The sequence below is a fragment of the Vespula pensylvanica genome, chromosome 22 (assembly GCF_014466175.1).
Source record: "Vespula pensylvanica isolate Volc-1 chromosome 22, ASM1446617v1, whole genome shotgun sequence".
In the NCBI taxonomy this organism is placed as follows: Eukaryota; Metazoa; Arthropoda; class Insecta; order Hymenoptera; family Vespidae; genus Vespula; species Vespula pensylvanica.
Window position 1 is genome coordinate 2,194,648 of NC_057706.1, and position 27,941 is coordinate 2,222,588.

The 27,941-nt window shown below is 31.0% G+C and overlaps 3 protein-coding genes across 7 annotated transcripts in view; 1 reads left to right on the forward strand and 2 right to left on the reverse strand.

The window, feature by feature from the left end:
- LOC122636535 (growth factor receptor-bound protein 14-like) overlaps positions 1-9,400 on the reverse strand; it is a 426,705-nt gene extending 417,305 nt beyond the window's left edge. For 2 of the 3 annotated variants that reach the window (XM_043827858.1, XM_043827854.1), the window contains exon 1: positions 9,369-9,400. In XM_043827858.1, coding sequence (XP_043683793.1) covers positions 9,369-9,385 — 17 coding nt within the window. In that variant the 5' untranslated portion in view covers positions 9,386-9,400. Of the gene's footprint in view, positions 1-8,321; positions 8,638-9,368 lie in introns of those variants that run through there. The other variant, XM_043827857.1, reaches the window with a different exon arrangement.
- LOC122636537 (SET and MYND domain-containing protein 4) overlaps positions 1-27,941 on the forward strand; it is a 65,028-nt gene that overhangs the window by 24,796 nt on the left and 12,291 nt on the right. Inside the window, exons 4-10 of one of the 2 annotated variants that reach the window (XM_043827868.1) lie at positions 10,140-10,347; positions 10,842-10,963; positions 11,609-12,031; positions 12,207-12,408; positions 12,505-12,720; positions 13,362-13,691; positions 23,775-23,798. In XM_043827868.1, the coding sequence (XP_043683803.1) occupies positions 10,140-10,347; positions 10,842-10,963; positions 11,609-12,031; positions 12,207-12,408; positions 12,505-12,720; positions 13,362-13,674 (1,484 nt within the window). In that variant the 3' untranslated portion in view covers positions 13,675-13,691; positions 23,775-23,798. Of the gene's footprint in view, positions 1-10,139; positions 10,348-10,841; positions 10,964-11,608; positions 12,032-12,206; positions 12,409-12,504; positions 12,721-13,361; positions 14,124-23,774; positions 23,799-27,941 lie in introns of those variants that run through there. The other variant, XM_043827869.1, reaches the window with a different exon arrangement.
- On the reverse strand, positions 19,498-27,685 carry LOC122636542 (Y-box-binding protein 1). 2 transcript variants are annotated; one of them, XM_043827876.1, is made up of 7 exons: positions 27,525-27,685; positions 25,358-25,421; positions 22,843-22,876; positions 22,508-22,766; positions 22,071-22,375; positions 20,329-20,391; positions 19,498-19,892 (listed from the first exon to the last, which is right to left on the reverse strand). In XM_043827876.1, the coding sequence occupies exons 1-7, from the start codon at positions 27,583-27,585 to the stop codon at positions 19,848-19,850; spliced, it is 831 nt and encodes a 276-aa protein (XP_043683811.1). In that variant the 5' UTR covers positions 27,586-27,685; the 3' UTR covers positions 19,498-19,847. The 2 variants fall into 2 exon arrangements, with proteins under 2 accessions (XP_043683811.1, XP_043683812.1); XM_043827877.1 differs by lacking the exon at positions 20,329-20,391.

Below are 27,941 nucleotides of genomic sequence, written 5' to 3' on the forward strand. Positions count from 1 at the left end.
TTGACCGAAGACGACGACGATGACGACGATTCAGTAGTAATATCGATAAGGAACGAGAGACCGAAAGGAAAAGGAAAAAAAAAAAGAAATAAAAAGAAAGAAACGAACGAACGAAAAAGAAAGTAAAAAAGAGAAAAAAGAACGAGGGAAGAAGGAAAAAGAAAATGAAGAAGAGGGAAAGAAAAAGGGAGAAATAATAATAGATAACAAATAATAAATAAATAACAAAAGTAATGAAACATAATAACAATCGAAACGATTAAAAATGATTAAAAAAAGAAATTAATTGATCGATTAATTAATTAAAAAAAAAAATACAGAGAAAGAGAGTGGATGGAGTGGTAAAAAGGAAATAGGAAAGAAAAGAGATAGAGCAAAAGAAAAAAAAAATAAGAGAAAGAAAAAAGAATAAAAAACAAACAAATAAACAAATAAGGAAGCAAACAAATTTTTTTCGAACGAATCGGAATATAGTAATCTTTTTGAAAAGAGATCATCGATTTGAAAGATGTCCCTCGACGTGAATACGAGAAAACGCGAAATGTATGTACTACGATTGAGAGAGAGAGAGAAAAAAGAGAGAGAGAGAGAGAGAGAGAGAGGATTTTCATGCCATTGTACTGTGCTTCCTTTATTCCCGCAAAGCATTGTGATTCGCGTGTTGTAGGTGCGAGAAATCAGTAGAGAAGTGGATGGATAGTAATCGATGTGTTCTGTCGCTTCGTTTCTCTAGTAGGGGGTGAGAAGGGGTGAATAGGAGGAAATAGGGAAAGATATCTCATCCAGAAACATTTTTTTTCTTTGCACGCTTCGATAGAAAACAAAAACACAAAAAGAAAAAAAGAAAAAGAAACCTATCGATTCGCTTACAACTATAATATTCGAAGGATAAGAACAATCGGATTTGTAACTATACTCTCGATTGTCGTACATTTTGCGTAAAAATTTTATTCGAGAAAGAAAAAAAATGATGAAGGGAAAAAGTGTGAGAAAAACGTATCGATTCGCTTACAACTATATGGTATTCGATGGACGAAGACAATCGCGATTATATTATCAATTGTAGATTTTATGTAAATTATAAGAAACAAAATATCGATAAAAAAAAAAAAAGAAAGAACGAAAGTGAAAAGAAAGTGTTGATAAGCTTGTAATTATAATATTCGAAAGACAAATCGGATTCATAATTATAGTTTTAATTGTCGTAGATTTTATCGAACTATACTTCGCTAGGTGTATGTACGACAAGGTACAAAGAGCGATATAAGATGAAAAAATTTGTTAAGAATTTTATTGGCTATGTATGCAGTTGAAATTACTTTAATAATATCATCGATTAAATTGATGTCTAAAGATTGTTCTCATCTTTAAAATATGACGAAGATGTAATTTATTTTTTTAATATCTTTAACGGTATATACTATTAATAATACGTTAGTTAACTAAAACGAAAATGTAGATTCATATACTATTATTTTGTTAAAAATAATATATTTTCTTATTGTTTGAAATTATTAAGAAAGAAGAACGTATATTAGTATTGTACAATCGTATCTGAAAACGAAAAACTCGAAATATAATATTTTCGATTTTCGATAATATATCGCTTTCGATAATAACGCTTGGCAAAATATCAATATCCAAAAAATATCGATTTTAAGTTAATGTATGAAAGAGATGAAGATAGACAAGAAAAAATAAAACGAGAGAGAAAGAGAAAGAGAGAGATAAATAGATAGATAAATAGAATAGTCTATCTCTTCTATAACATTTCGTTTCGTTCTATTTAAACCAATATATGTTTAGATACCGATACTATTCCAATCTCGATATTATTTCGATTTCATTAACAACGATTGGCAAAATATAGATATCCAAAAAAATACTGACTTTAATTTACCATGAAAAAGGAATGAAGATGGAATAGAAGATAGAAAGAAAAATAAATAGCCAAATAAAAAAGAAGACCAATCTCTTCTAACGTTTACTTCGTTCTATCTGAACCTATATATTTTCGATTTTCAATAATATATATATATATATATCGATTCCTATATTTATCGATTTCGTTATTATTTCAGTTTCGTTAAGAACGATTGACAAAATAATATCAACATTGTAATAATAATTGTTGAAAAATAAATTTTATGTTATTCTGGTGAGAAAATAAAAAGGGAAAAAAATTAAGATGAAAAGAGACAGTAATACAAAAAGAAAAACAAAGAGAGAGAGAGAGAGAAAGAGAGAGAGAGAGAGAGAGAGATAAATAGATAGATAAATAGAATAAAATCTAATTCTTTGAACGTTTTTCTTTCGTACTTAATAGTCGATTAGCTATGCGTATAGAAACTGATCGAGTCGGTACTCGATGCTTGCTTGCTTGCTTGCTTGCTTGCTTGCTTGCTCATTCGTTCGCTTGGCCATCATTTCAGTGGCAAATACTGCGCTTGGAAAATATCGGATTTCCCGTGCAAACGAGGCGTGCAGTTGAGTGCCTGTTGAGCAATTCCATGCATTTGTGAGCGAGCACGTGGATATCCGGGAATAATATTCCGACAATGTTTCGTTCTCTCTGCCGACGTCACATCTGACGTTCGATCGGATCAAAGATATAGCAAAGTTACAGTCAGGGAGAACCTGTTTTCGTTCGTGAGAATCGTATCGGTGGAAAATCGTGTCGAAAAAAAAAAAAAAAAGAAAGAAAAAAGAATTTCCATAGAAGAAAACGAAAAAAAAAAAAAACAACAAATAAAAAAGAAATCAAGAAACGAATACACGACGTTTTAGTTTCGAACGTTTTTCAATCAAGTTTCTTTCGAGGAATACGTAAGTATTATGTTTACGTATTGTAAATCAAATACATAGTTATTATTTAGTATTTAATTATTTATATGTATACATATATATATATATATGTTTTTATATACATATATATATTTTATTTTATTTTTTTTATATATATATATAAGTTTTTACATACATGTATATATTTTATTTTATTATATATATATATTACTTAGTTATATATATCAAATAAAAAAATATATAAAAAAACATATATATATATATATATATATATATATATATAAGTTTTACGTTGACTTGAACGTTATCTCGTTTCTCAGTTGGAACATTTACAGAGGATTGAATTCGCTTAGAAAGGAGATCAGGCAAGAAGAGGGCAGAGAAAAAGGAAGAAAAAAGAAAGAAAAAAAAAAAAAAAGAAAAAGAAAAAGAAAAAGGAAACGAAAAGAGAAAAACCCGTAGAGAAGAAAAGTATCTGAAAACTTTTGTCCGGATTAGCTGATATAGAAAAAGCTACTAGGAACCTGAACTGGCCGATCACTTTTCGTTATTACCTACGTTAAATTACAAAGAACGTTTAAACGGATTGTTTAATTCCACTTGCATTTATTCTCTTTCATTTTCTCTCTTTCATTCCTCTTTCTCTCTTTTTCGTTTTTTTTTTATTTTCTTTCAAGAAATTCGTTCAACGTCATCTGTCTCTCTCTCTCTCTCTCTTTCATCAAAGTTTTTCATATATTATATAATAACTCGTTCATTTCATATTTTCTATTTCTTTTTTTCTTCTTCTTCTTCTTCTTCCCTTTTGATCTCTCTATTCTTTTCCTTTCTTTCGAAAATCAATTTTTGCAAATAAAACACAAGTAAGTGATTAACCGCAGGAAATTTACAGAATGTTTATTTACGCTAACTAATCCTTAATACCAAACATTGAACATTCTGTTTTCCCAAACCTTCTGTTGACGGGAATATCTAGCATATAGATCGTAATAGCGATATACGTAAACCGCTATATACCGAATATCGAATAATGTCCGTTGTATGGAAAACATAATCCGTAATACTAACTCACGTACCGTAATAAAACTAACAATTTCGAATTCCACATATGGCAAAGTGTTTTTGAATTGAAAACGCATTTATGAAATAATTCATTTATCACAGTTGATTATAACTTTCGTATTGTTTATTATTATAATTCGTTTATAATTCTTTATTTCCCCCCCCCTTTTTTTTTTTTTTACTCTTTTATACACACATACACACATATATAATAATAATTAAATATATATATATATATATATATATAATTATGTACAGTACATACTTTTTATATTTGAATTTTATTATTATATTGAAATTTAATTAATTAATAAAAAATATATAATAATAATATTAATAAGTAATAATAAAATAATAATAATAATAATAATAAAAATAATAATTTAATTAATGTGGATTTTAGTATTAAATTAAAATCTTTCAAAACAAAATTTAAGAAAAATTATCACAAAGAGTTTTATATATATATATATATATATATATATATATATATATATAGTATTGCTTATAAATGTATGTGTGTGTGTTAGCATTAAAATGTTTCCATCACATGTGTATATAACTATTACTATTACTATTACTATTACGTAAGTACGGAGTATTTAAATAACATTGATTCTAACCGAAACTTTGATAAATCATTTCTCTGTACCGTTACATTCGCCGAATCGAAAACACGTTTTCACCGATGTAAGAGGGTTATCTCGGAACGGTAGTTACCAAAGGGATGAAAATCTGTTTTCGTCTCGATGGATTAAATAAAAAGACGCGTCTACGGTAAATTGCCATACTCATACACGAGTTATTTTCTACCCTCTTTCGTAATTCTCTGAAAAAGAGAGTAAAAGACTATATAAAAGAGAAAGAGAAAGAGTTCATCTTTATTTCTCACATAAAAGACGAAATTTCGATCGATCCGGGCACGAATTTAACGACATTAAAATAAATACATATATCCTACGATATTCTTCATAAAATTTATTCGAAAGGATAATGATAAGAAAAATGAAAATTATGATTATAAATATAATATATATAAAGTTAATAAAGGATCATTGTAATTATAATTCGTACGTGATATCAACGTGAGACGAATGATCTTTCTTTTATTTTCTTTTTCTCTTTTTCTTTGTTTTCGTTCTTTTTCTTTTTTTTTTCTTTTTTTTTTAACTTTGTAGTTTTTAGTTTTTTAGTTTTTTCTTTCTCGAAAAGCGAGAACTCGGATAGAGAATCCATTAACGCTTGGCCAAACCGAGAACGAAATTCAGTTGTACCAGGTGTGATCATTCATGGAAGAAACTTTATTTATCTATCTATCTATCTATCTATCTATCTATCTATCTATCTATCTAGGAGAACTCTCTCGTAACCCTCGAAATTGGACTGAATTAAATTGAGAGATTCTCCGATTTGTCTTCGCCGATAGAATCGATCTTTTAAAACAGATTTTTACTTTTCTTCTCTCATCCCGTTTATCCTTTCGATTTTAATTTCTCATTGTTGTATCTTATAAATTTTTTAGTGATATCGATATTACATTATTTTTCAAATTTTCTATACATTATATTGATCTAAATGTACGTTTTTTTTTTTTTTTTTTTTTTTTAAATATAAAAACTTAATTAAAGAAGAATGAAAAACTATATAATCGTGATAGTATTGAATTAAAGTGGAATGAAAAAAATTTGTAATAAAAAATATAATATGAATAATGGATTACACGAAATAAAAATTGTATATAATAAATTATATAAGTAATAAATTAATATAGTAAAAAACAAATAATAAATTTAAAAATGAATCAACGAAGAAAATTTCATACGCGATAACAAATTTATTTTCGATTATCGTGTCAAACGATATTATTCTTTCAATTGATTAAAATTATTTATTCCTTTAATTGTTATTTCTTTTTTCGTCGATTGTCATACAAATCTCATTATTACGCTTCACATAGTTTAATCGATATACATTTTGAAAATTGTTTAATTTACTTTATTACTATCACATCATACGATCCTGTAGTTTTTAAATTCTTCCCTTTATTTATTTATTTATTTATTTATTTATTTTTATTTTTATTTTTTTTTTTTTTTTAATTAATTTTCTTTTTCTTTTTTTATTGTTTACTTTATCTCAAGGGGAAAAGATAACTTGTTGCTAGTTATTATTATCACGATGGAATTCTAATTTCTTGCGAGGAAGGAGAGAGAGAAAAAAAAAAGAAAAAAAAAAAGAAAAAAGAAAAAAAAATAGTTAACTCGAGACGCTGCAGTGTATTAAGAGGCAACAACATAAACGCACGATCGCGTTAGAGTTTTCACGCGATTTCGTGTAACTATATAATCCTCTTAGACCATACGGCAAAGCTTTAAGTAAGTATCTCGAATACGAAAGTAGTTTGAAAAAGCTTCTAGAATGAGAGATAAACAAAAAATATATCTATATTTAGTTAAAATAAATACAAATTAACATGTTCTCTTCCTAATGAAAGAAAATCATTTACGAAAAATTTAAGTATTTTGAAGATTTTTTTCTTTTTTTTTGCAAAATGGAAATAAATAAAATTAAAATATTAACAATATCACGGTATTGTGGAAGATTTATTTCTGTAAAAATGATTTTTTCATTCGATTTTGATTCGAGAGGGATTTTATATTCTCTACGGAAATTCTAATTTTTTTTTTTTTTTTTTTTTTTATATAAAAACAAGATTATTAAAATTCCAATACTGTTCTTATAAAACAATGCTTCAGCTAACGAACTAGTCGACTTATTTCTATTCTTTTCATTTTTTTTTTTTTTTTTTTTTTTTTTTTTTTTTTTTTTTTTTTTTTTTTTTTTTTTTTTTTTTTTTTTTTTTTTATAATAATTTTTAACATTTTTCCGATAAGTTTAAAACTCAAAAACTCATCGATGAAAAATTGAGACTTCATAGGAATGCATATAATATATTTATTTTGTTCTTTTTTTTTTTTTTTAATTTCCTCATCCTTCACGATTTTAAATATTTATGCAAATAGCTGCAACAAATAATACACAAGACAGTAATAAAAACTTGATAATCTTGTTTCTAAAAAAAAAAATTAAGACGATACCAATGGATTCTGAATTTTTATAAATAAATTCACACGAATTATACAATCAATATAGAAACAAGTTGATTAGGAGAACAAAACTTTTTTTATAAAAATAAAAAAAAAAAATCGTGTAACATCGACAAATGTGTAATTATTAAATTTTTCAATATATTTTACTTCTATTTCCACAAAAAAAAAAAAAATCTCAAAATACGCCGATTTTTCGATATCAGAGAAGATACATAGGTATTTTTTTTTTTTTCTGAGAAAATAAAAAGAGAGTTTATGAGAACAGGTTTTTAAGATTTCCTTTTTTTTTTCTATTCCGCTTTTTTCAAATCTATAAAGCCAAAGTCGAATCGTCTTACTGTTAAAGTAAGAGCAATAGACGAAAAACGAGGAGATTTGTTGAGCCAACAATAGAATATTGTCCCCGTTCTTTGTGAAAAGGGCAAAAAGAACGATTGGCGAATCCGATCTGAAAGTCCAAGATTTGATCTTGTCGATATTACCATGATGTATATATGTATGCACGAGCACACATACATGCAAACATTATGCAGAATATAAAGAAAGGTACGAAGCAATATTGTGGAGAAAAGATAGAGAATTCTTTTAGTATCTCTAAAATTGTCTTTTTTTCGTAAAAATTTCTCATAGATAATAGTATAGTATAGTATAGTATAGTATAGTACGTATATATAAAAATATAATTATATATAGTATTAATTAATACTAATATAATATATATCATATATAATATTATCAATTATTATTAATTAATTATATTATTATTTATATTATTATATATTATTAATTAATTAATATTAATATATATATATATATAAATATATAAAATAATAACATATATATATATATACACGTTAAATATACGTACAAATTAAATTATTATTACTAAATTAAAATACTCGTAATAAAAGCGATAAACATAAAATAATTGAATGAGCGTCCAAAAGAAAGAGGTTATTGCGTTACATAAAACTTGCATGAAAAAAAAAAAAAAGAAAGAAAGAAAAAGAAAAGGAAAAAGAAGAATAAGAAAAGAAAAAATATTCCATCGAACGATATAATAATCAAAGAAGCAATGATTATTACTGCATTGTTATTTATTATTCAAAATGGAAGCCACGACGCGATGTTAAGCTACCACGCGAGTAGTTGTTTCGTTACTAAAATGAGAATAAATCGATTTCATTCTATTTACATTATACCTATAAATTTTATAAAACTTAACCTACGACATTCTTCACCTATATGATAACCAACCCGTTCAATTATTAATGACTCATCCATGCCATTCGAAATTTAGATATACATATTAGAAATGATAATAAGGGTAAAACTGAACCTAACCTTTTGTAACTCATGTTGTCATTGACGAAGCAGCTTCTCTCGTTGAACGATAATAGTAACACGTGTAATAATCGGATCATGTAAAGGAAAATTGTTTCTTCGAGACGATCCTATAATCCTCTTAATATCTTCTCGTATTCACGTATTCGTAATTATCTCTCGTTTCTTTCTTTCTTCTTTCTTCTTTCTTTCTTTATCTTTCTATCTCTCTCTTTCTTTCGTTATGTGAAAAACTTCACGATAGACTCCAGAGGAAAGACACTCGCGAGTTTCGCTATCGATCGTAACACTCGACCACGATTATCACATCGAAGTTTGCATTGATGGTCACGCGACCGAAATCATCCGTTATATGTATACATATATATATATATATATATATATATATATATATATATATATGTATTTATGTATGTATATATAATACGACGACGAACGTATTAATATTTCTACACGACGAATAACGTTTAATGACGTTACGTATGTATATAAGTTAAAACGAGACGCGGCCGAATCTAATATGAGAAAACATTTCATTCGAATTCGCGAAAGTTACAATCGCAACGTCACGATCGTTAAGATGGACGTATTGTATCTCTGTGTGTGTGTGTGTGTGTGTGTGTGTTGTGTACGATGTATATATACGATACGTGTATACGCGTATGTATGTCTGCTGTTTGTCTGACTATCTTACGTATATACGTGTGTGTATATGTGTAAATATATGTGTATATCTGATGTGTGTATACGTATGTATACATGTGTGTGTCTGTGTGTGTATAAATATGTAGAGAAACGGGATAACCAAACGAATATTTTTTCGTACGACGTGAAATATAATTCGTTCGATGCGTGACACGATCAATTATTATTAATAACACTTAACACCGTAGAAATTCGTCACCAAAAATATCCGACGATTAACGGATTTCATATCCGTCATTTACATCGTTAACGACGCCAACGCTAACGCACGAGGACTGTTTAGAATTTCCATCTTAACCGCCTTTTCAAACGCGACCGTTGGTTGATCGGTGAAATACTTACTTAGTTAGTTTAGACATCGTGTACTTCCGTAATACGAGAGTAATATTCGTTATTAAGATGGCGCCACCAATGCAACGAACCATGGCGCGCTTTGCCACTACTCGATATGCATTTTCACGAGCCCATTAAGATTATCGAGAAAATTCTAACGACGAATAACCTTACGATGATTCTATACAACTTTAAGATGTTAACGTTCACATTTGAAATAGGTTACTTCCGAAACAAATTTCGTTATTAACACGTTAACGCACGTCATTATGAACGGTACATTAGGGTAACTCGTTAAAACGTTAAATCACGAGCATGTATATGTATGTGAGTAAATACGTGACGCGCGCTACGCGTTGTGTTGTGTTACGTACTAAACGGAATTTAATCGAACTGAAGTCCGTTGAAAGAGAACCTTTAAGCAGTGCCCCCTTTACGAGCGTTTAGTAACTAAAACTTGATAAAAACAAAAAAGGAGGGAAATTAATGTAGATTCGAGTATGCGTTTAACGAGAGTGCTCGATTATTCGAAGACGTACGTAAGGGTATTTATTCGTTATCGCGAAATAACGAACGAAACGAATCATCGCTTTTTATCGTTCGTAATATTCCTTATTTTTAAGATATTTCAATGTTAACGAACGAATCAGAAAACGATCCTTTCGTTTTGACTTTCATGATTTATTCGACGAATTTATCGTATATAAATAAGCCACGCGAGAGTTTCTCCTAACAAATTACGGAAGTAAAGAAAGTAATAGAACTGTTTATCATTCGCAGGTGATCTACCATTGCTAAGCGGTGGCATTAATTCAAAGCTGCCAAGTGCGTCGGCGTTACTTGAAATCCGTGAAACAAAGTTCGCTGGAAAGGAGGCCGTTGCCACCAAGGATATTTATCCTGGAGATTGTTTGGTCGTTGAAGAACCATTGGCTGCTTGTCTTTTACCAGAGTTTTATGGTACTCATTGTCAACATTGCTTTTCGAGGTAAACGAAGCATCTATTTCAATAGTAATCGTACAGGTGGTTAATGCAGATGAATTTAATCATTGAAAATGTAAAAAGCTTCGAAAACTTCGACGAAAACTATTTTGTGGTTGATCGTTGATTAAAAATTTACTCGATCACCGAAATCCAACAACTTTTGGAACGATTTCTATTCCTCTTTTTTTCTTTCTCTATTTTTCTCTCTCTCTCTCTTTTTGTTTTTTTTTCTTTTTTTTTTTTTTTTTTTACAAAAACGAATTGATCTGATTTAATTTCTTTTTTGATTTTTGTTCGTTCGTTCGTTCGTTGTATCTCGGCAATGCTTGAAAAAGTTTTACTTGCTCGTAGAGTTTTACGATATTTTTCATGACGTATAAGAAAAAGAAATTAAAAAAAAAAGAGAGAGAAAGAAAAAAAAACGATTATCTCGTAGATATTTGCGTATGGATCGTAAAGATATATCCACTTTCCGTATGAGAATTTCAAATTTTCAGATTGAGAGCCCCGATTGGTTGCCCCGAATGTAGTACTGTAGCCTTTTGTGGAAGGAAATGCAGGGACGTCGCGATCTCGACATATCATAAATATGAATGCAAGATTCTGGCGTTATTGATAGGTAAGCCATGTAGGATTTTCTTTGCGCAATATGTCATGTATAATGGTCAGATTTCAAAGCGAAACTTATCCTTTCGATCGACCATCGATCGTTTCTTGTTAGAAATATTAAAGTAATACTACTCTTTGTTAATATTATTATTAATGTTATTATTATTATTATTATTATTATTATTATATTATTGCAGTCATATTTATTCGATCGATATTTGTATTAATTAAACGTTAAATATTTAATAGAGTAAATTGAAATAAAATTTGAAATACGAATGTCTCGATAAGTATCTGTAATAAAATATGATATAATTACGTAATATCGTAAATAAATAATTACAAGGAATTAATGAAACGCCTGAATTGATTATAAACACCGAAGATCTATATAAATAAAATACATATGATTATATTTGCAAATATTTTAATAAAAAATATTGGCATTTTTTTCCATTAATCGTTATAATATTGATCAGTCATATTACGTATCAATATTTTATTGTAAACTGATCATTTATTTAAGATACCTATTAAAAATGTTTGAAAATATTTATCGAATAAATGCTAGCCATTATATTGCATGATTTTTTAAATATAATCTTCTTTTTCTTCTTTATAAATAAAAATCGTAACGATTATGAATGTTTCATAGGTTCCGGTATGAGTATATTGAGTATGGTCGCTTATAGAATGATTACACAAGAAGGATTAAACAGATGTTTGAAAATTTACGACTTAATAGAGAACAAAGCAATTAAAGAGGAGGATAAAACTAACGATACAACGAATATAGAAACAGAATCGAAATTAAGTAAATCGGCTAAGAGAAGATTACGTAAGAAAAAGTTAAAAGATTCGTCTCTTAATAGAAACGACGAAAATATCGATTCGAGTGAGAATAAATCAATGAGATCTACGAACGATCAAAATACGATCGATGTCCGAGCTTACGAATTAACGAATCATAATACTAAAAGATCACCGGCTGATTTCCTCGAGAGATCGCTTATGGCGGCATTTTTATTGAAATGTTTGCAAAGGGTCCATTTCTTCGAGGATACCTCACGTGATGACGGTAATTATTTTAATTCCAATTAATAATTACGAATGAATTAAAAGTAAAATCAATAAAAATGTTCACGAGGAGGAAAACTCTCTTCTCGTTTCGAGAACTTTATTAATCTTCGTGAAAAGAATTTCACGTTCCAACGATAAACGTCCCACTTATTTTATAACAAAAATTTTCACAGAAATTCCTAACGCGACGGAAATTATCGTGGGTTCTTTACTCTTAAAGAATCTCCAATTACTTCAGTTCAATGCTCACGAATTCTTCGAGACTCGTGTAAATGCGAATCACCGTTTCCGTGGTAGCAAACCGATTTATTTAGGAGTGGCAATATATCCTACGGTAGCTCGTTTCAATCACGATTGCTACCCCGCTGTAACGAGGTAATGTAACGAAGAAAAAATAAAAAGTCATTGTTAATCGAACTAATATCTAGTTCTCTTGGATAATATAAATGACGAGTATTAATTACAAAATAGATATTTCGTTGGAAGGAACATCGTGATAAGAGCGACTAGAACCATGAAACCGGGCGACGTCGTAGCTGAAAATTATGGTCCTATATTTACAAAAAGAAATCTCGAGGAACGTCAAAAAACGCTTTCCGGTAGATACTGGTTCAAATGCACTTGCAAAGCATGCAAGGAAGATTGGCCGCTTTTCGAAAACATGAGCAACGATTTGGCTAAATTAAGGTAATGCAAATTAAGTTAATTATTTAAAGTAAAAATCGATCGAATTAAGGCTACCTAAACGAACAAAATTTTTCGTTAATAAAAATAAATCATTATCGGAGTCATTATTATTATTATGAAAGAAACTGTAACGTTTTAAAACGAAGATTCTTCAGATTTATATTTTTAGGTTTGGTATAATGGGTTATATATAGGATAAAATAGTACAAAGAACAAACGATATAATGCTGTCAACTATTTTGAAGTAAAATGTCTGAAGAAGTACTTACAAATGGTATCCTTTTTTAAAAGATACCTTTTATTACTTCGGTTTCCTTTCACCTTTTTTCTACATTGTAAGATTTCAGTATCTTTCAAGATCCAAAGAGATGTTCTTACCTTTACTGTTGTTGAAATGTATGCTTCGTGAACCATAAGATAGTATCTCGTTATATCTTTTCACATATTATTTCATTTTATATACCTTTGTACTAAAAACGTCGACGTAAAAAATCTCTAGAGATTTTTATTCTCTTTCTCTCTCAGGAAAAAGTTTAGGAGTTTAGACAAAAATTATTAAGAAAAATCAAGAAATACTTCTTTGGAAATAATCAAATCGTTAATAATATTATAAACGTAATAATATTTTTATTATATTACAGATGTCCTACCGAAGGATGTACGAGATTACATCGACGACAAGAAATTACCGATAAAACGATAAAGTGTATTGGTTGTCAGAAAAAAATCAACCTCGTCGAAAGACTTAATTCTTTGCTCGAGTGCGAGGTACTCTATGTTCAAGGATTGGATAAGATGGAGGAAGAAAAGCCTGAAAAAGCTATAGAATTACTGGTCACAGCCATAAAGAAGTTTCATGAGATCGCTGTACCACCTCACAGAGACACGCACTTAGCGGAAATTGCATTGGGTGCTTGTATGTCTGACTCTGGAAACACCTGGAGGGTAGCTTAAATGTATTTTGTATGTATATATGTATATACGTATATACGTATATACATGGGAAAACTCATGTTTGATATGAAAACTTTTCAACTAGTTAGAAAGTGCAACGATGGTGAACATAAAATGAATGAATATTATCATAAATTTTGCAATAATTATCATAAATTCATGTTAAAGATAAAACAATGGATAATAATAGACAATGGTTTCGTACATATGTATATTATGTACAAAGTTTTAGGCACTTTCCACTCGCACTAAGTATGATAGACAAATATCGACAGATTAAGTGCATGCCTTAGGATCCTATAAATATACATATACATATACATATATATATATATATGTATATGTATATGTATATATATGTATGTATATTTCTCCATAGAAATAATAATACCGGTATTCGGTTTGTGTCAAACTACATAGTATATAAATAATAAAGTACGATGAAAGAAAAGTTTCTTTTTTTTTCTCTTTATATATATATATATATATATATATATATATGTATATATAAAAGTTTATATAAAAATAAAATTTACTTCATAACGTTCGTACGAGAAAATAATTTCACTTTATGCCGCTTTAATCAATACACCGTCGAACGAATATCCATAATTAAAGATATTTAATAATCGATGGAAATACGCTGGAAATGAAAGTTATGAAATTAATATGCGCGTCAATGACTCTAGCTTCGAGATTTATTGAAAAAAAATATCTCATGAATAAATAAAACTCAAAAAATAAAAATAAAAGAAAAAAAAAAAGAGAGAGAGAGAGAGAGAGACAGGAAAAACAAAAACGGAAAAGGAAAGAAAACAAAAAAAAAAAAGAATAAAAGCCATCAACGACAATTGATTTTCTATCGTAAAAAAAAAAAAAGAAAAAAGAAAAAAGAAAGAAAAAAAATACGAACGAACAAGCAAACAAACAAACAAACAAACAAACAAAAAAACAAGAAACGTTTTAATTTGAAAAAAAATAAATACAGGCAAAATCGAAACGAAGTACCGACCAAACCGAAAACGCTAGAGTCGTTTTTGAAAGGGATAAAAAATGAAACGCACAGATAGTAGAAATAAAAATACGTGTAGAGATACCATCTGTCGTTTCCAGGATTCTAAATATGAATTCATCGTAAATAGTGACCGATCATCGACACAGATCCTATGGGAGGGGGCGATGGAAAAGGGATGAGAAGGAATGAAGGGAAAGGGGAGGAAACGGACGAAAAATTGAACGGTATTAAAAAAAAAAAAAAATGAAGAGAGAGTCCATTACATTCTTTTTTTACGATTGGTAATTTTACGATTTTTTTGGTAGATTTATTTTTTATAATGCACATGTTCCGTGAAAAAATTAAATTCCGTATATGAAATTAGTATTTAGAGTTTCGCGTTTCGGTACAAAATTCATTGGGGCAGTCGACGGACGTTTCAGGAGACGTGTTAAAGCGACGCCCACCTCTCGCACCCGTCGAAAATCTTTAGATAACGACATTTTATTCAAAAAATGAACGCCTCCTTTTCTTCTTCAAACCGGTATCACGAATTCCTTTTTTTTTTTTCTTTTTTCTTTTTTACTCACATTTCGCGACTCACCACCACCCACCATTCACCATCCTGCGCGACGCATTTTCATACACATCATATCATATCAGTATATTTCTTTTGTTTTTGTTTTATTTTATTTTATTTTATTTTATTTTATTTATTTTATTTTTTTTTAGTTTTTCCTTTTTCTCATTTATCTTGCGAAAAAACTGAACTTGAACTAATTGACCAGTCACGTCGTGATACCCCTTTTCTTTTCTTTTCTTTTTTTTGTTGTTGTTGTTGTTGTTGTTTTTTTTTTCTTTCTTTTTATTTCTTTATTTACTCATTCATTCATTCATTTCTTTCTTTCTTTCTTTCTTTCTTTATTTATTTATTTTATTTAATATGCTGTGGTTTTGTTCTTGAAAACACGACAAAGATTTTTACGTCGGGTGTACAAAGATCATTCGTTTCAGAATAGAAAAGTGGAATCGAGCGTTATACTCGATCCCAAAAAACTCGCATTTTATCATCTCTTCGCCACAAAATTTGTTGTTTTTTTCTTTTCCTTTTGCTTTGTTCTTTGTTTTTTTTACTCTTTTTTTTTTTTTTTCTTTTTTATTCATAGCTCTTGATAAGTTGGAAAAGCGAATTTCTCGCGATCGTGTCGGTTCTCGCGTTTCTAGATGTATTCAATACGCCTGCGATACAAACAAACAAATACTGTTTTTAAATGTACGCTCTTTGCCATTATCGATTTTAAATCTTGCCCGGCTAGCACACAGAAAAGTTGATATATATATATATATATATATATATATACATATATATATATACATACATACATATATATATATTTCTATCTAGCGCGCATATTTTTCAGATTTCGATGACGCGACCTGCCTAAACATGATTGCACATTATAAAATGTCTTTCACTCGTCGGAACAAGATAGATCATTATCTTTTATATTATCCATACATATTGTATTATGCATCAATTGTTTGTGTGTTTTTCTTTCTTTCTGTATTTCCATCTTCCTTTTTCTCTTTCTCTTTTCTCATAAATTTTTTTCTTCTTTTTTTATTTTTTTTATATTAACTTCGACGTTCACTATTAACACATGCATTGTTCTTTTTCGCAATCAATTAGAACGATTTTACTTGTTCAGCTTAACTTGTTTTTTTCCTTTTGTTTTGCTTTGCTTTGTTTCGTTTTTTAATTTACGTCATTTTTGCAAGCTCGAGGTTCAGCTTCATCCTCTCTCTCTCTCTCTCTCTCTCTCTCTCTCTCTCTCTCTCACTCTCCTCTATCTTTTTTTTTTTGTTTCCTCTGTCTACTCAGCTTTTTTTATTATTTTTGTTTTTTTTTTTTTTTATTTTTATGCATTTTTTTTTTGTATGATGAAACGCGCGGTTACGTTACTCGAAGTAAGAAAAAAAAGGAAAAAAAAAAAAAAGAAAAAAGAAAAAAGAAAAAAGAAAAAAGTAGGTAAAAAAGAAAAAGGAGAAGAATGAAAAGAAAAGAAGAAAAACGAAGGAACAAGCTTCGAGCGAACACGGCTGGAGAGAAGAAGGAACAGGAGAAAGATGATTTAATAGATCGAATGGGTAAAAGTAAAAAAAAAAAAAAAAAAAAAAAATAATAAAATAAAAAAATAAAAAAAAAAAGAAAAGAAAAGAATAGAAAAGAAAATAAAGAAAGGAAAAAAGCGCGCTACAACAAATGGAAGCGTCGTCTATCAATTTTAGATGCTCGAACGAAATTATTTAAATTACGTGATGTCGGCGATGTGGGGAGGAATTTGTTAAAGAATCTATATATCTATTGTATCACACGTGTCTCGCATTATACACAACAATCGGAAAGTCTTCGATTCGCAAATATAAATGAACGTAACCGCACGTTGAATTTTTTTTTCTCCACTTAGCACCGCATTCACGCGCGCACACTCTCACACATTTCCAAATCCAGCATTGATTTTATATTCTCTCTCTCTCTCTCTCTCGCTTTGTTTATCTCTCTCTCTCTCTCTCTCTCTCTCACTCTCACTCTCTCGATACAATCGCTGCAAGATTATTAAAATTCCAATCACGAGTGACTACTTATAAATTGTTACACAAAATCAAACATATTTGATACGCTACAAGGACTCAACACACGGGTTATTTTTCTTTTCTTTTCTTTTCTTTTCTTTTCTTCTTTTAAACAAACAACTAACGAACAAATAAGGCGAGGAATGATATTTTAGGGACGCAATATAGACCTCGCTCGTGGTGTGTTTTTACTCGTATCGATAAAATGTATAAGTGACGTATACATTTGAATTATTTTAAGGACACTCTTCCAAGGACGATTATCGTTGGATCTTCTGTTGGCTAATATGAACGTAGGATTACTTTAACGCCGATTTTTTTTTTTAATTCACTTGGATATATAAATGGTTTAGAAAAAACGTTTAGCAAGATATGTATATATGTTATGTGTGTGTATATATATATATGTATATATATATATAAAATGATAATAATAATAATAATCGAATGACGTGGCCGAGCCGCAGAGACACCTCCGAGCCATTTGAAAAGAAAATCATATATTTTATTTTCTGATTCGGTACTACAAACTAAAATTTTTTTAAAAAGATCTCACATGCAAAGTTGTATAAATTTCTTTTTTTCTTTCTTTCTCTTTCTTTCTTTCTTTTTCTTTCTTTCCTTCGCTTGCTTGCTTTCTTTCTTTCTTTTTTTCTTTCTTCTTTCCTCTCTTTTCTCTCTCTCTTTCTCTCTCTCTCTCGCTCTCTCTCTCACTCCATTGACAAGTAGCAAGTCGTTTGCATCGCAATTGTCAATCGAGTTTATTAGAAATATACAGCTATTTCGACGTTCATGTTCATCGATTTTGAGCGAGTACAATCAGTAAATTTAGTTAGAAAGACATCGCGTATGCTGTTTCGTCGATCAATCTGAACGTCAAAATACCGTACATTAGGATTGTCTCACGGTTATAACACATAATGTTCAATTAATAGTTATCAATAATGAGTACACGCTTTTTTTTTTGTCTACTAATGTCTAACCCGCCAGGGGAAGACGTTATTATTGCTACTATCAATTGTAAAAAACCTGTTTGAGATAAGCGGCATTACAGTAATCGTCTCATAATAAGCCGCGTATTTGAGTATTCGTAAAAAAAAAAAAAAAAATTTATTTATTTATTATGTCCAATGGTACGGCATCGAAGTGACAAATTGTACATTGTTTGTTTTATTATCACATTACGTACACACCTATGGCGTGTATATAAATATCAGTAAAAAAAAAAAAGGCTAGAGCAATTCGGTTAAATGCCAATTTCACAACGGATTTCTCACGTACGAAAAGACGAACGATTTAGAGTTTATTAGCGATTAAATTTCAAAAATGTTAATCATTTTGCGTTCTCTGTTTAAGGACTAAGAATTGCGTCTTCGGGTTGTACACCTACGACCATTTACAAACATCAGAAAGAGAAATGGGAAAAATCTTAGCAAACTCAAAAATAAAAGATATTGTACAAGAAACGTTTCAATGAGTTTCGTGAGAAAAAAACCGAAAAAAATAAAAACATGTTAAATAACGAATACAAAAACGAGAACAAAAATCAACCCTCTTTTTACTGCAGACAAATCAGTCGCTTTCTTTCTTTCTTTCTTTCCTTCCTTCCTTCCTTCTTTCTATCTTTCAATCTTATCTTCTGTCTTTCTATCATTTTTTTTTCTCTTTCTTTCTTTTTTTTTTTTTTCTTTCTTTTTTGACATTACATCGTACGTCTGTGTCGTCTTTTTCCTCATTTCATTATTTTTCCTTCCAATTGGTCGCGGCGTTATATCTACGATATCGTTAAGAATTTCTTTTACGATATTTCTTACTATCCGCATTTTATAACAATTGTTTAATAATTGTTAAGATTGACTCTATCAAATCACGGAAAAGGCATTAGAGACTTCAACGCATAATTCGTTCATCTTCTCGATATCGTCGTCCTATTTTTCGGTATACTTCAAAAACAATAACACCAGCAAAGGTTTTCTTTGTCCACACCACGAAGTAGATAACGATATTGCTTATTAATAAAGTAATTCTTTAACCTGAGTTTATAATCCGAACCTTGAGTTGAGTCTTAAACACAGTTACGAACTGTGTTGGTAGTAAAAGATATAACACAAAAAAAAAAAAGAAATGTAAGTGGTTATCTAAGGTGAAGAATTTCATTGGGACACTCACGTTAATTCCGGCCTTTCGCTAAGTTCTTTCGTCAAAAGCCTATTTTTTTTTTTTTTTTCTTTTCTTTTTAAGGAGCGGGGGCCGTTCTTATTAGCCGTTAACATACCTCAATTTGCTTTCGTAGGGAGAGTGTGGAGTCGTGTTTTCTGATTTCTTTTCTTTTTTTTGTATATTTTTTTTTTTGGTTTTTTGTTTTTTTAATATTTGTTATGTTATTAGTTGTTCCTGTTGCTTTTATTGCTGCTGTTGCTTGTATTGCTGCTGCTGCGTACTGCTTCTGCTGATGTTATTATGCTGCTGCTTCAGTGTATAACGGGTGTTGGTGTTACTTATTAAAAGAAGTGTTTTGTTGTGGTGGTAGCATTTTAATCTTTTCTTAAGCGGTGCTCTCGGTGGTGGTGTTCTGCACCGGTTGACTCTCCTGCAAAAGAAACACGAAATATGTAATATATAGAATCTTCATTTTCTGCGTGCCTATGCACACGTACACATGGCGGCAACTAAAACAAAGCAATGATGTAATATAATAATATTTATTAATATAAACGACAGAAAAGCACGAATGAAAACGAGATGGCCGTTAATCTGAAAAAAAAAAAAAATCATAAGCGAAGATGTAAGTACAAGGAAAGAAAAAAGAAGAAAAAAAAAAGTAAACAGGGGGAATTCTAGATGCTACAAGATGCAATAGATAGAGAGAGGGGGGGGAGTAGAGGGAAAGAAAGAGAGAAAGAGAGAAAGAAAAAGAGAAAGAAGAAAGAAATCGACGTTCTAAAGGAATTCTAAATGCGATATGTAATACTAAAAGACTACAGCAGAGGTTGCAACACTGGCAGAAAAAAGGAAAGCCACGTTACCTGTGGAGCAGGGGCAGCGGCAGGTGCATCCTTATCTTTAGGTGCATCCGACTTCTGCTCCGACTGAAAAGAGTATAAACAAGATACGTGCAATAGTGTGTGCGAAGCGCTACGCCGTTTCACAAAGATTCATCGACGAACCGTACACTTACTAGTCTCGGTTAAACTAAAGAAGATCGATTAAACTATTGTCGAAAGCAATTCATTACAAGAAGATGAAGATAAGAAAAACAAAACAGAAGGAACGACAGAAAGAAAGACAAAGAAAAAAAGAAAGGTAAGAAAGAAAGAAAGAAAGAAAGAAAGAATGAATGAATGAATGAATGATTGAATGAATGAAAGAAAGAAAGAAAGAAAGAAAATTAACCACCACTTTCTTTGTTAATTGACCTGTAAGTGAAATTCGTCGATAAGAAAACATTTGTGTACTTTGCGTATATAAGATACAAGAGAGAACTAGCAATTGAGTAGAGTGATAAATGCAAAAACCCCAGGCTAGCTTTCTTAGTAAATGAAAGCTATTAACTATACATATGGTCTAACAATACATTTCGTTCTTTCATAGCAATTAAGTGTCAACTTAAATTAAAGTCTCATTAATATTATATATGAAATATTTACTATCGGTATCAATTTGGTAACAATGATGAAATGAGAGCAATAATAAATTGTTTCTTATTATCTCCGTATTGGTCGTCACAATAAGACGTTATTATTCGATATTGAAATGATAAAGTATGTTACCAAATTGATGATGAAACTATGTTTGTTATATGTATATCTATCAAATGCAACGACACTCGTGACAGATACTTTGATGTGCTTATCGGAAACTTCAGGAAGTGTCTTGGTATTCTGTGTCTGGGAAAGAGGAGTGGCAGGATGAATTTTGTTAGCAGCAGGAGGTCGTAGATTCTCTTTATTTGCTGTCTGCTGGCAGCAAGTATTTAGTCGGGATTGCCGTGGTACTCGTCGTCTATATCGAGGTCGTGGAAGTCTTTGTAGACCACCTATTTGTCCACCCTCGCCGGCACCAACTTCGTCATCGGTCACCTAACAAGTTGACAATTGATCTACCGTATCCAACGATTTCATCTATGCTGGTCTATTTTTCGAGATGAGATAAATGATCGTAGAGAAAGAGTTAAGATATAGGATCAGGACTTGGATATAAATGCAACTGTAATTGGTAGACTAATGTAACTCGTATCATCCCAATTGGTCATACAATCTAAATAATGACCGTCCACGTAAGAACGTTCCACGACGATTCTGGCATCGTCTTAACCTTATATTTTCTAATTACTTCAAATAAATACATATGTACATATATACATATACATACATACATACATACATACATACATACATACATACATATATATATGTATATATAAAATATTTTATTATGTGCCGTTTGAAATAGACGTATAAGTAAAAAATAGGTGAACGCTAATATTCGTAAATCTATTACTAAATCTATACATAAAATCAAGTGATTGTGCTTCATTCGTGAATTTGAGACATTTAAAGACCGATCGATCGCTCGATCGGTTCATCGATCGATCGATCAATCGAGTGAATACATTAAGATAATAATAATAATCATAATTATCATAATTATCATAATTATCATAATAATAATAATAATAATAATAATAAAAATCAATAACAATAATAATAATAAAAAAGAACGAGAGAAAGAAAAAAAGAAAGAAAGTAAAATATCTACGAATCGTTACCTGACCATCCTGGTTTCTTGGACGTCTCGGTGGTCCGCCGCCTCTTCCTCCGCGGAAGTTTCGACGGAAGAAGCGTCGTGGTGGGCCTCCACGACCACGTCCACCACCGCGTGGTGCACCTCCTTCTCCGGTGCCCTTACCTCCTTGCTCACCACCTTCTCCAGCGTTCTCACCTTGCTGTTGATTAGGTCCGGAATGTCGAGTAACCGGGTTATAATAACCGTCGTAATGACGTCGTGGTCTATAACGACGTTGCTGGCCGCCACCCTCACCGGTGTTACCTTCTTCGCCAGTTTTGCCATCGGCTAAAAAAATATACATAAAATTGGTTTTTCCTTTCTTTCTTTTTTTTTTTTACAATTATACAATTTTCTCATAGAAATTATAAATTCATGAAAACATCATCGACGACGCTTGATATATTATTTGATTCTAACCGGATTCGTATCCTTCCTGTCCTTCTCGAGGTCTACGCTGTGATCGAACGTTTCCACGTCTTGGATATATCCAGTGACATCCACGATATCCCCTTCGCTTGTCCGCGGCATAAGGTGAACCTTTAACCGCTTCTCCCGATGGCCCGGTCACATTAGCTGCCTCGTGACCTTTCTCACCGATTACTACGTCAAATTCGACGACCTCGCCGTCGCCAACGCTGCGCACGGCCTTCCTCGGGTTGTTCTTAATGATGGCCGACTGGAAGAGATAATATTGACTTATTTAGATATGTTTGAAATTGGATAAAGTGCTATTGTCAAATGTGAATACATACTTGATGGACAAACACATCCTCCTTGGTGTCATTTCTGAAAAATAAATAAATAAATAAATAAATAAATAATCTTCAACGAACAAATTACATTAATAATTAATATAAATTTGTGTATATATATATGTGTGTGTATATATATAATTTAGTTTACAATTACTCTTCTTATAAAAGGAAAAAAAAAAAAAAGGACAGAAAAAGAGAAACTTATAATAATTCTAAACTATAATAAACTTAAATAATAATTCAATCGATATTTTAATCGTTTTAGAAGAAAACAAACTTATTAATATTTTTCTTTTCTATCTGTTATAAAACTTAGGATTTAGAAAACCTATAGATAAAATATTTAAAACAAAGGGGGAAATTAAACTGACATAAGTATATCATATTATGGACGTTTGAACGAAATGAGAAAATTAGCGTCAATAGTACTTAGTAAAATATATAGATCCTAATAGTAGATCGTTACAGTGTACGTGTGGGTATTGTGAGCTCATCAAGTGGGTATAGACGTGAAACGTGCGTTATACAAACATACGCAAATCCATTCGTAAACTCAGAGAGACAGAGAGACAGAGAGACAGAGAGACAAAGAGACAGAGTGACAGAGAAAGAGAGAGAAAGAGAGAGAGAGAGAGAGAGGAGAGAGAAGAGAGAGATAATCGAAGCCCGTGAAGCTGCTGAGTAAAGCACGGACCGACCTGAAAGGTCATCGAACCCTAGAACTCGGTTGAAAAGAAGAGGGGAGGAAACGTTCGTCTCATGTACGGAACACAAGCTGCCCTACCCCTCTCTCCCAACCTCCCCTTAGAAATCCCTTCTCCCGAGTATCACCGGTACACGATCTATGCGTATTGCGCGCATTTCCGCATAATCCTTATTTTCATGTTAATTCGGTTAACGTACTCTTTGGAATTACTGTAAAAGCAAACGTATGTATGTATGTATGTATGTATGTATCTCATCGTTACGTTGTATATCAAGTTAAGTAATCAAATGATTCGTTAAGTTTCACTACTAATACATATTTTACAAATTTTAAGCTATATATCAAATCTAAGCTATGTGTGTGTGTGTGTGTGTGTGTATCTATGTATGTATATATGTACATATATAGTTAATTGAATAAACATATATATGTGCACGTATATATGCACATTTCTTCCATCGAGAAGGAAACCATGTTTCCTTTAAGATAATTATATTCAAGACACGTGAGTCACACTTATATGCAAGGTCACACACAAACCACCAACGTTCTTAATTGTCAAGAATGTATATACATATATCGCAAAATGGCTTCCGTTGGCTCATCTAATTTGTAACTTAAAACTAAGGTTTCAGTTAGCACCGTAATCTCTCTTCAACGACATCAAATTGCTTATTCAACGGAGAAAGAAAAATTGTGGAAAACTTTTGTAGAAAAAAAAAAAAAAAAAAAAAAGAAAAGAAAAAAAAAGAAAAAAAGAAAAGAAAACTGACTGGATGTTTTAGTTGCAATTGTTACTATTGTTATTGCTATTGCTGTTTCTGATGCTGATGCTGATGCTGTTGCCGTCGCCATTGTTGCGCTATTTGCTGCTACTAATCGTACTTTGGCTACGATCAAACGGTGAAATCGGAATAATATCTAAGGCTAAGGTGAATTTCTCGCGGCAACGACGAATTTCTTGGCTAAACGCCAAACAGATAGATAGAGACCTAGAAATAGCGGAGGACCGTCGAGCTCGATGCGGTTAGGTATCTATGTACTTACACGTATATATCTACATACGAGTAGAGAGAACGCGCATACACATGTATATGCATATGTGTGTGTGTGTGTGTGTGTGTGTGTCGTAAAGGATCTTCTATTTCATCTACTATATAGTCGAGAGCTTTAGTCTCTAGAATGCATCATTTAACTTGCATCGAACTAATAATACCAACTAATATCCTACTATCTCTTCTTTTTTTTTCCTATTTCGATCAATGAACTATTTTTTTTTTTATCGTTCTTTATTTTTTTCCCCCCCTATTTATGTATATATATATATATATTTTTTTTAAGGAAATTCTATCCATACGTTCGATATATAAATGATCGAGTATTAAAAACATTCGCTCGTCGAGCACAACTTTTATTATTAACATAAACGACGAATTAATATGGAAGCCTTGATCTCTGCGTTGGACAATATTAAAGTTGTTTCAGTGGTTCTCAATTTAGAAAAATCAATTACTATCGGATCAAAATTTCATTCTTTTTTTCTTTTCCTTTCTTTTATATTTATTTCTTTATCAAGGATATCACTGTAATTAAATATAATTATATTTTACGTCGAAACATAAACGGTTATTAATTTATTATGCAAATTATATTTCATCGGGATATTGCAAACGTATTTATCAAAACTTTTATGTTAATGATAATGATGAATAATATTCATACTTTTATTTTTATATATATATATATATACGTGTCTGTGTATGTAAAAATCGAGTTCTAAATAAATATATGTATGTAAATACTGACCTATTGATGAACCCGTATCCACTCTTTACGTTAAACCACTTTACAGTCCCGGTCACTTTGTTAGCTGAAAAACAAAAATATATATATCTATAAAATTCATAATCATAAATAATGAAAATTTTATTATGAGATAGAAAGTGAGAAAGAAAGAAAAGAAGAGAAACAATATATTATATATTATAAATAACTTTAATAGAATAAAAAATATATATATATATTTCATGTTTCAAAAATTTATATATATATATATATTCAGTTCTATAGAAATAATATCGAGGATAATCCATAAATCTTATTATCTTATTGAAGAAAATCTCTATTATATATAATTTTTCCTTTAACCTTCAACCGTTGATCACCTCCTTTTGATTAATAAGTAAACGAACTTTAGACCTTCAAAATGTCGTTCTATCGAAACAAAATTTTCAAATGTCCGGACAACAGCGATAGGTTAAATCGAATGTTTACTTTTACGATTCTAGAGAATCTGAGCAGCTGATCATTTTTCATATAATTTATAATATATATATATATATATATATATATCATGTATGTATGTAGTCGTATATTATATGTATTATATATATTCATAATTACATTACATTATATATATATATACATATTAGATAATATATATTATCTGAATGATATAAAAATGAAAGATATCATTAACGAAACCAAGTGTAACATATATCATGCTAAAACAACGTGATTCGCGATTCGACATTTATAATCCAAATCGTTATCGATGACCTATCATAGCCAATACGCAAAATAATATACGTGTACATACATACATTAAATACGAATAACAAGTACGAACCGTCGAATAGAAGTCCGAAGTTACTTATACTTGCGAGTCACTCGTTTCGCAGCATTGCTTAAGAAAAAACGCGGTTCCGGTTCATCGAGCAAGTAGCTTTACTACTTTGCAACATATGTATTTATCTAATATATATATATATACATACTATACTTTTTCAAAGTATTTCGTAAATTCGCGATAAACAGTAACACATGTGATTACGATACACACACATATATATATATATATATATTATTATTATTATTATTATTATTACCTTAACCTCTGTACGATGTAAACATTCGAAGGAGGCGCGTGTAGGTAGGTCGATCGACAAATAGGTTACGGTTAACGTTCATATAAACATTCAAATTCAATTCGAATATATTTAATCTGTGTCAAACGAAATTGACCCTACGTGGTCAAATAAAAGATATTGAAAATCAATTGACACGAATTTCCTTCTTTCCTATCGATTTAAATATATAACACACGTGTACCTTTTCCAATCGTTCTCGATAAACAAATATTTCCTTGTACGATCATTTACGAATGTTATTACGTAACGAAAGCGCGCTAGAAAATAGAAAAGCCGGAAGTTGCTCGCACACCGAAAATTCCCTCTTTCACGCGGCCTACCTATCTATCTATTTCCTCGTCGTTCTCCTTCTCATTTTATTTCTCTGAAATTTCACCGTTCCTTCGAGAATATCGTATAACGTCGTCGTCGTCATTGTCGTTGTCGATTAATATCCCAATATTTTCTGTTTCTTTTCTTTTCTTTTCTTTCTTTCTTTCTTTTCGTTTTTTTCCCTAATCCAAGCTTCGAAGAATATATATCGAAAGCATCGTGCTACTTTAAGGTTATGATCATCGATCGATAGAAAATGTTACACGTTACGTTAAAACTTTTCATACGTACGTCCGAATTCGTACGTTCGTTCTCGAAACTTCGAGAGAAAATCAATGTTGAATTTTGGAATAGCTTCACTCACCCTCTATGTCTCTATCTCTCTTTCTCTTTCTCTTTCCACCGAGTGGACAGGAAAGAACGGATAATTCGTAGAGTAACAAGGACGAACCGTCGTACGAGAGCGAGGGAAATAAACTTCGAAAAAAAACATACCGACTTGGATTTTAACCTTCGAACGATAGTTTTAATAAATTCGATGCTATAACACTTATGTAAGAGGCCGGCACGCCGGGTAAAAAGCCACATGGCTATGCGTCCACCGTGGATGGACGCCATTACGAGCAGCGCGACTCCGGCCAAAGACTGAGCACGATGCCCGATATTTTTCGTCGAAAATATTTTCTCGTAGTTGAAGACACGTGGATAATAAATTGAAGATTTTTACTCACCGATGACCAGCTTTTGCTGGACAGCCTTAGGTTGTTCGGGCTGTTTCTCCGGGTCAGCCATGGTGGTGGTGTTAAGGTGTTAAGACACGCCGCTGCCGAACCTAGATGTTCCCGTCTTTCTGGTTGTGGTGTTGGTTCCCTTCTAATGTTCCCAACATGGCTGCGCCTCCAGGCGACCGGACAAACGACGTTGCCGTCTAACGATCTCTCCTATTGGCTGTTCGTTCTAGCATCGTCTGACGTCGACCAATCACCGCTCGACTTCTAAAGTGCATAGCCTACGCGCCGCTCACGCGCCGCCTTCTCGCGTGCAAAGAAGCGTTGAACCGCACCGCGATATGCATCGAGCCACATATACCGTATTTATCCCCCTATATAAAGCTTCTACGATTGTCTCAATAACAAAAACCACGAGTA

Excerpts from the sequence above, each read along its gene's own strand:
- LOC122636542 (XM_043827876.1), bottom strand. The coding sequence starts at position 27,585 with ATGGCTGACCCGGAGAAACAGCCCGAACAACCTAAGGCTGTCCAGCAA. Across the intron at positions 25,422-27,524 it reads CCAGCAAAAGCTGGTCATCG|CTAACAAAGTGACCGGGACT; the intron begins GTGAGTAAAAAT and ends TTTGTTTTTCAG. Across the intron at positions 22,877-25,357 it reads GGATACGGGTTCATCAATAG|AAATGACACCAAGGAGGATG; the intron begins GTCAGTATTTAC and ends TTTATTTTTCAG.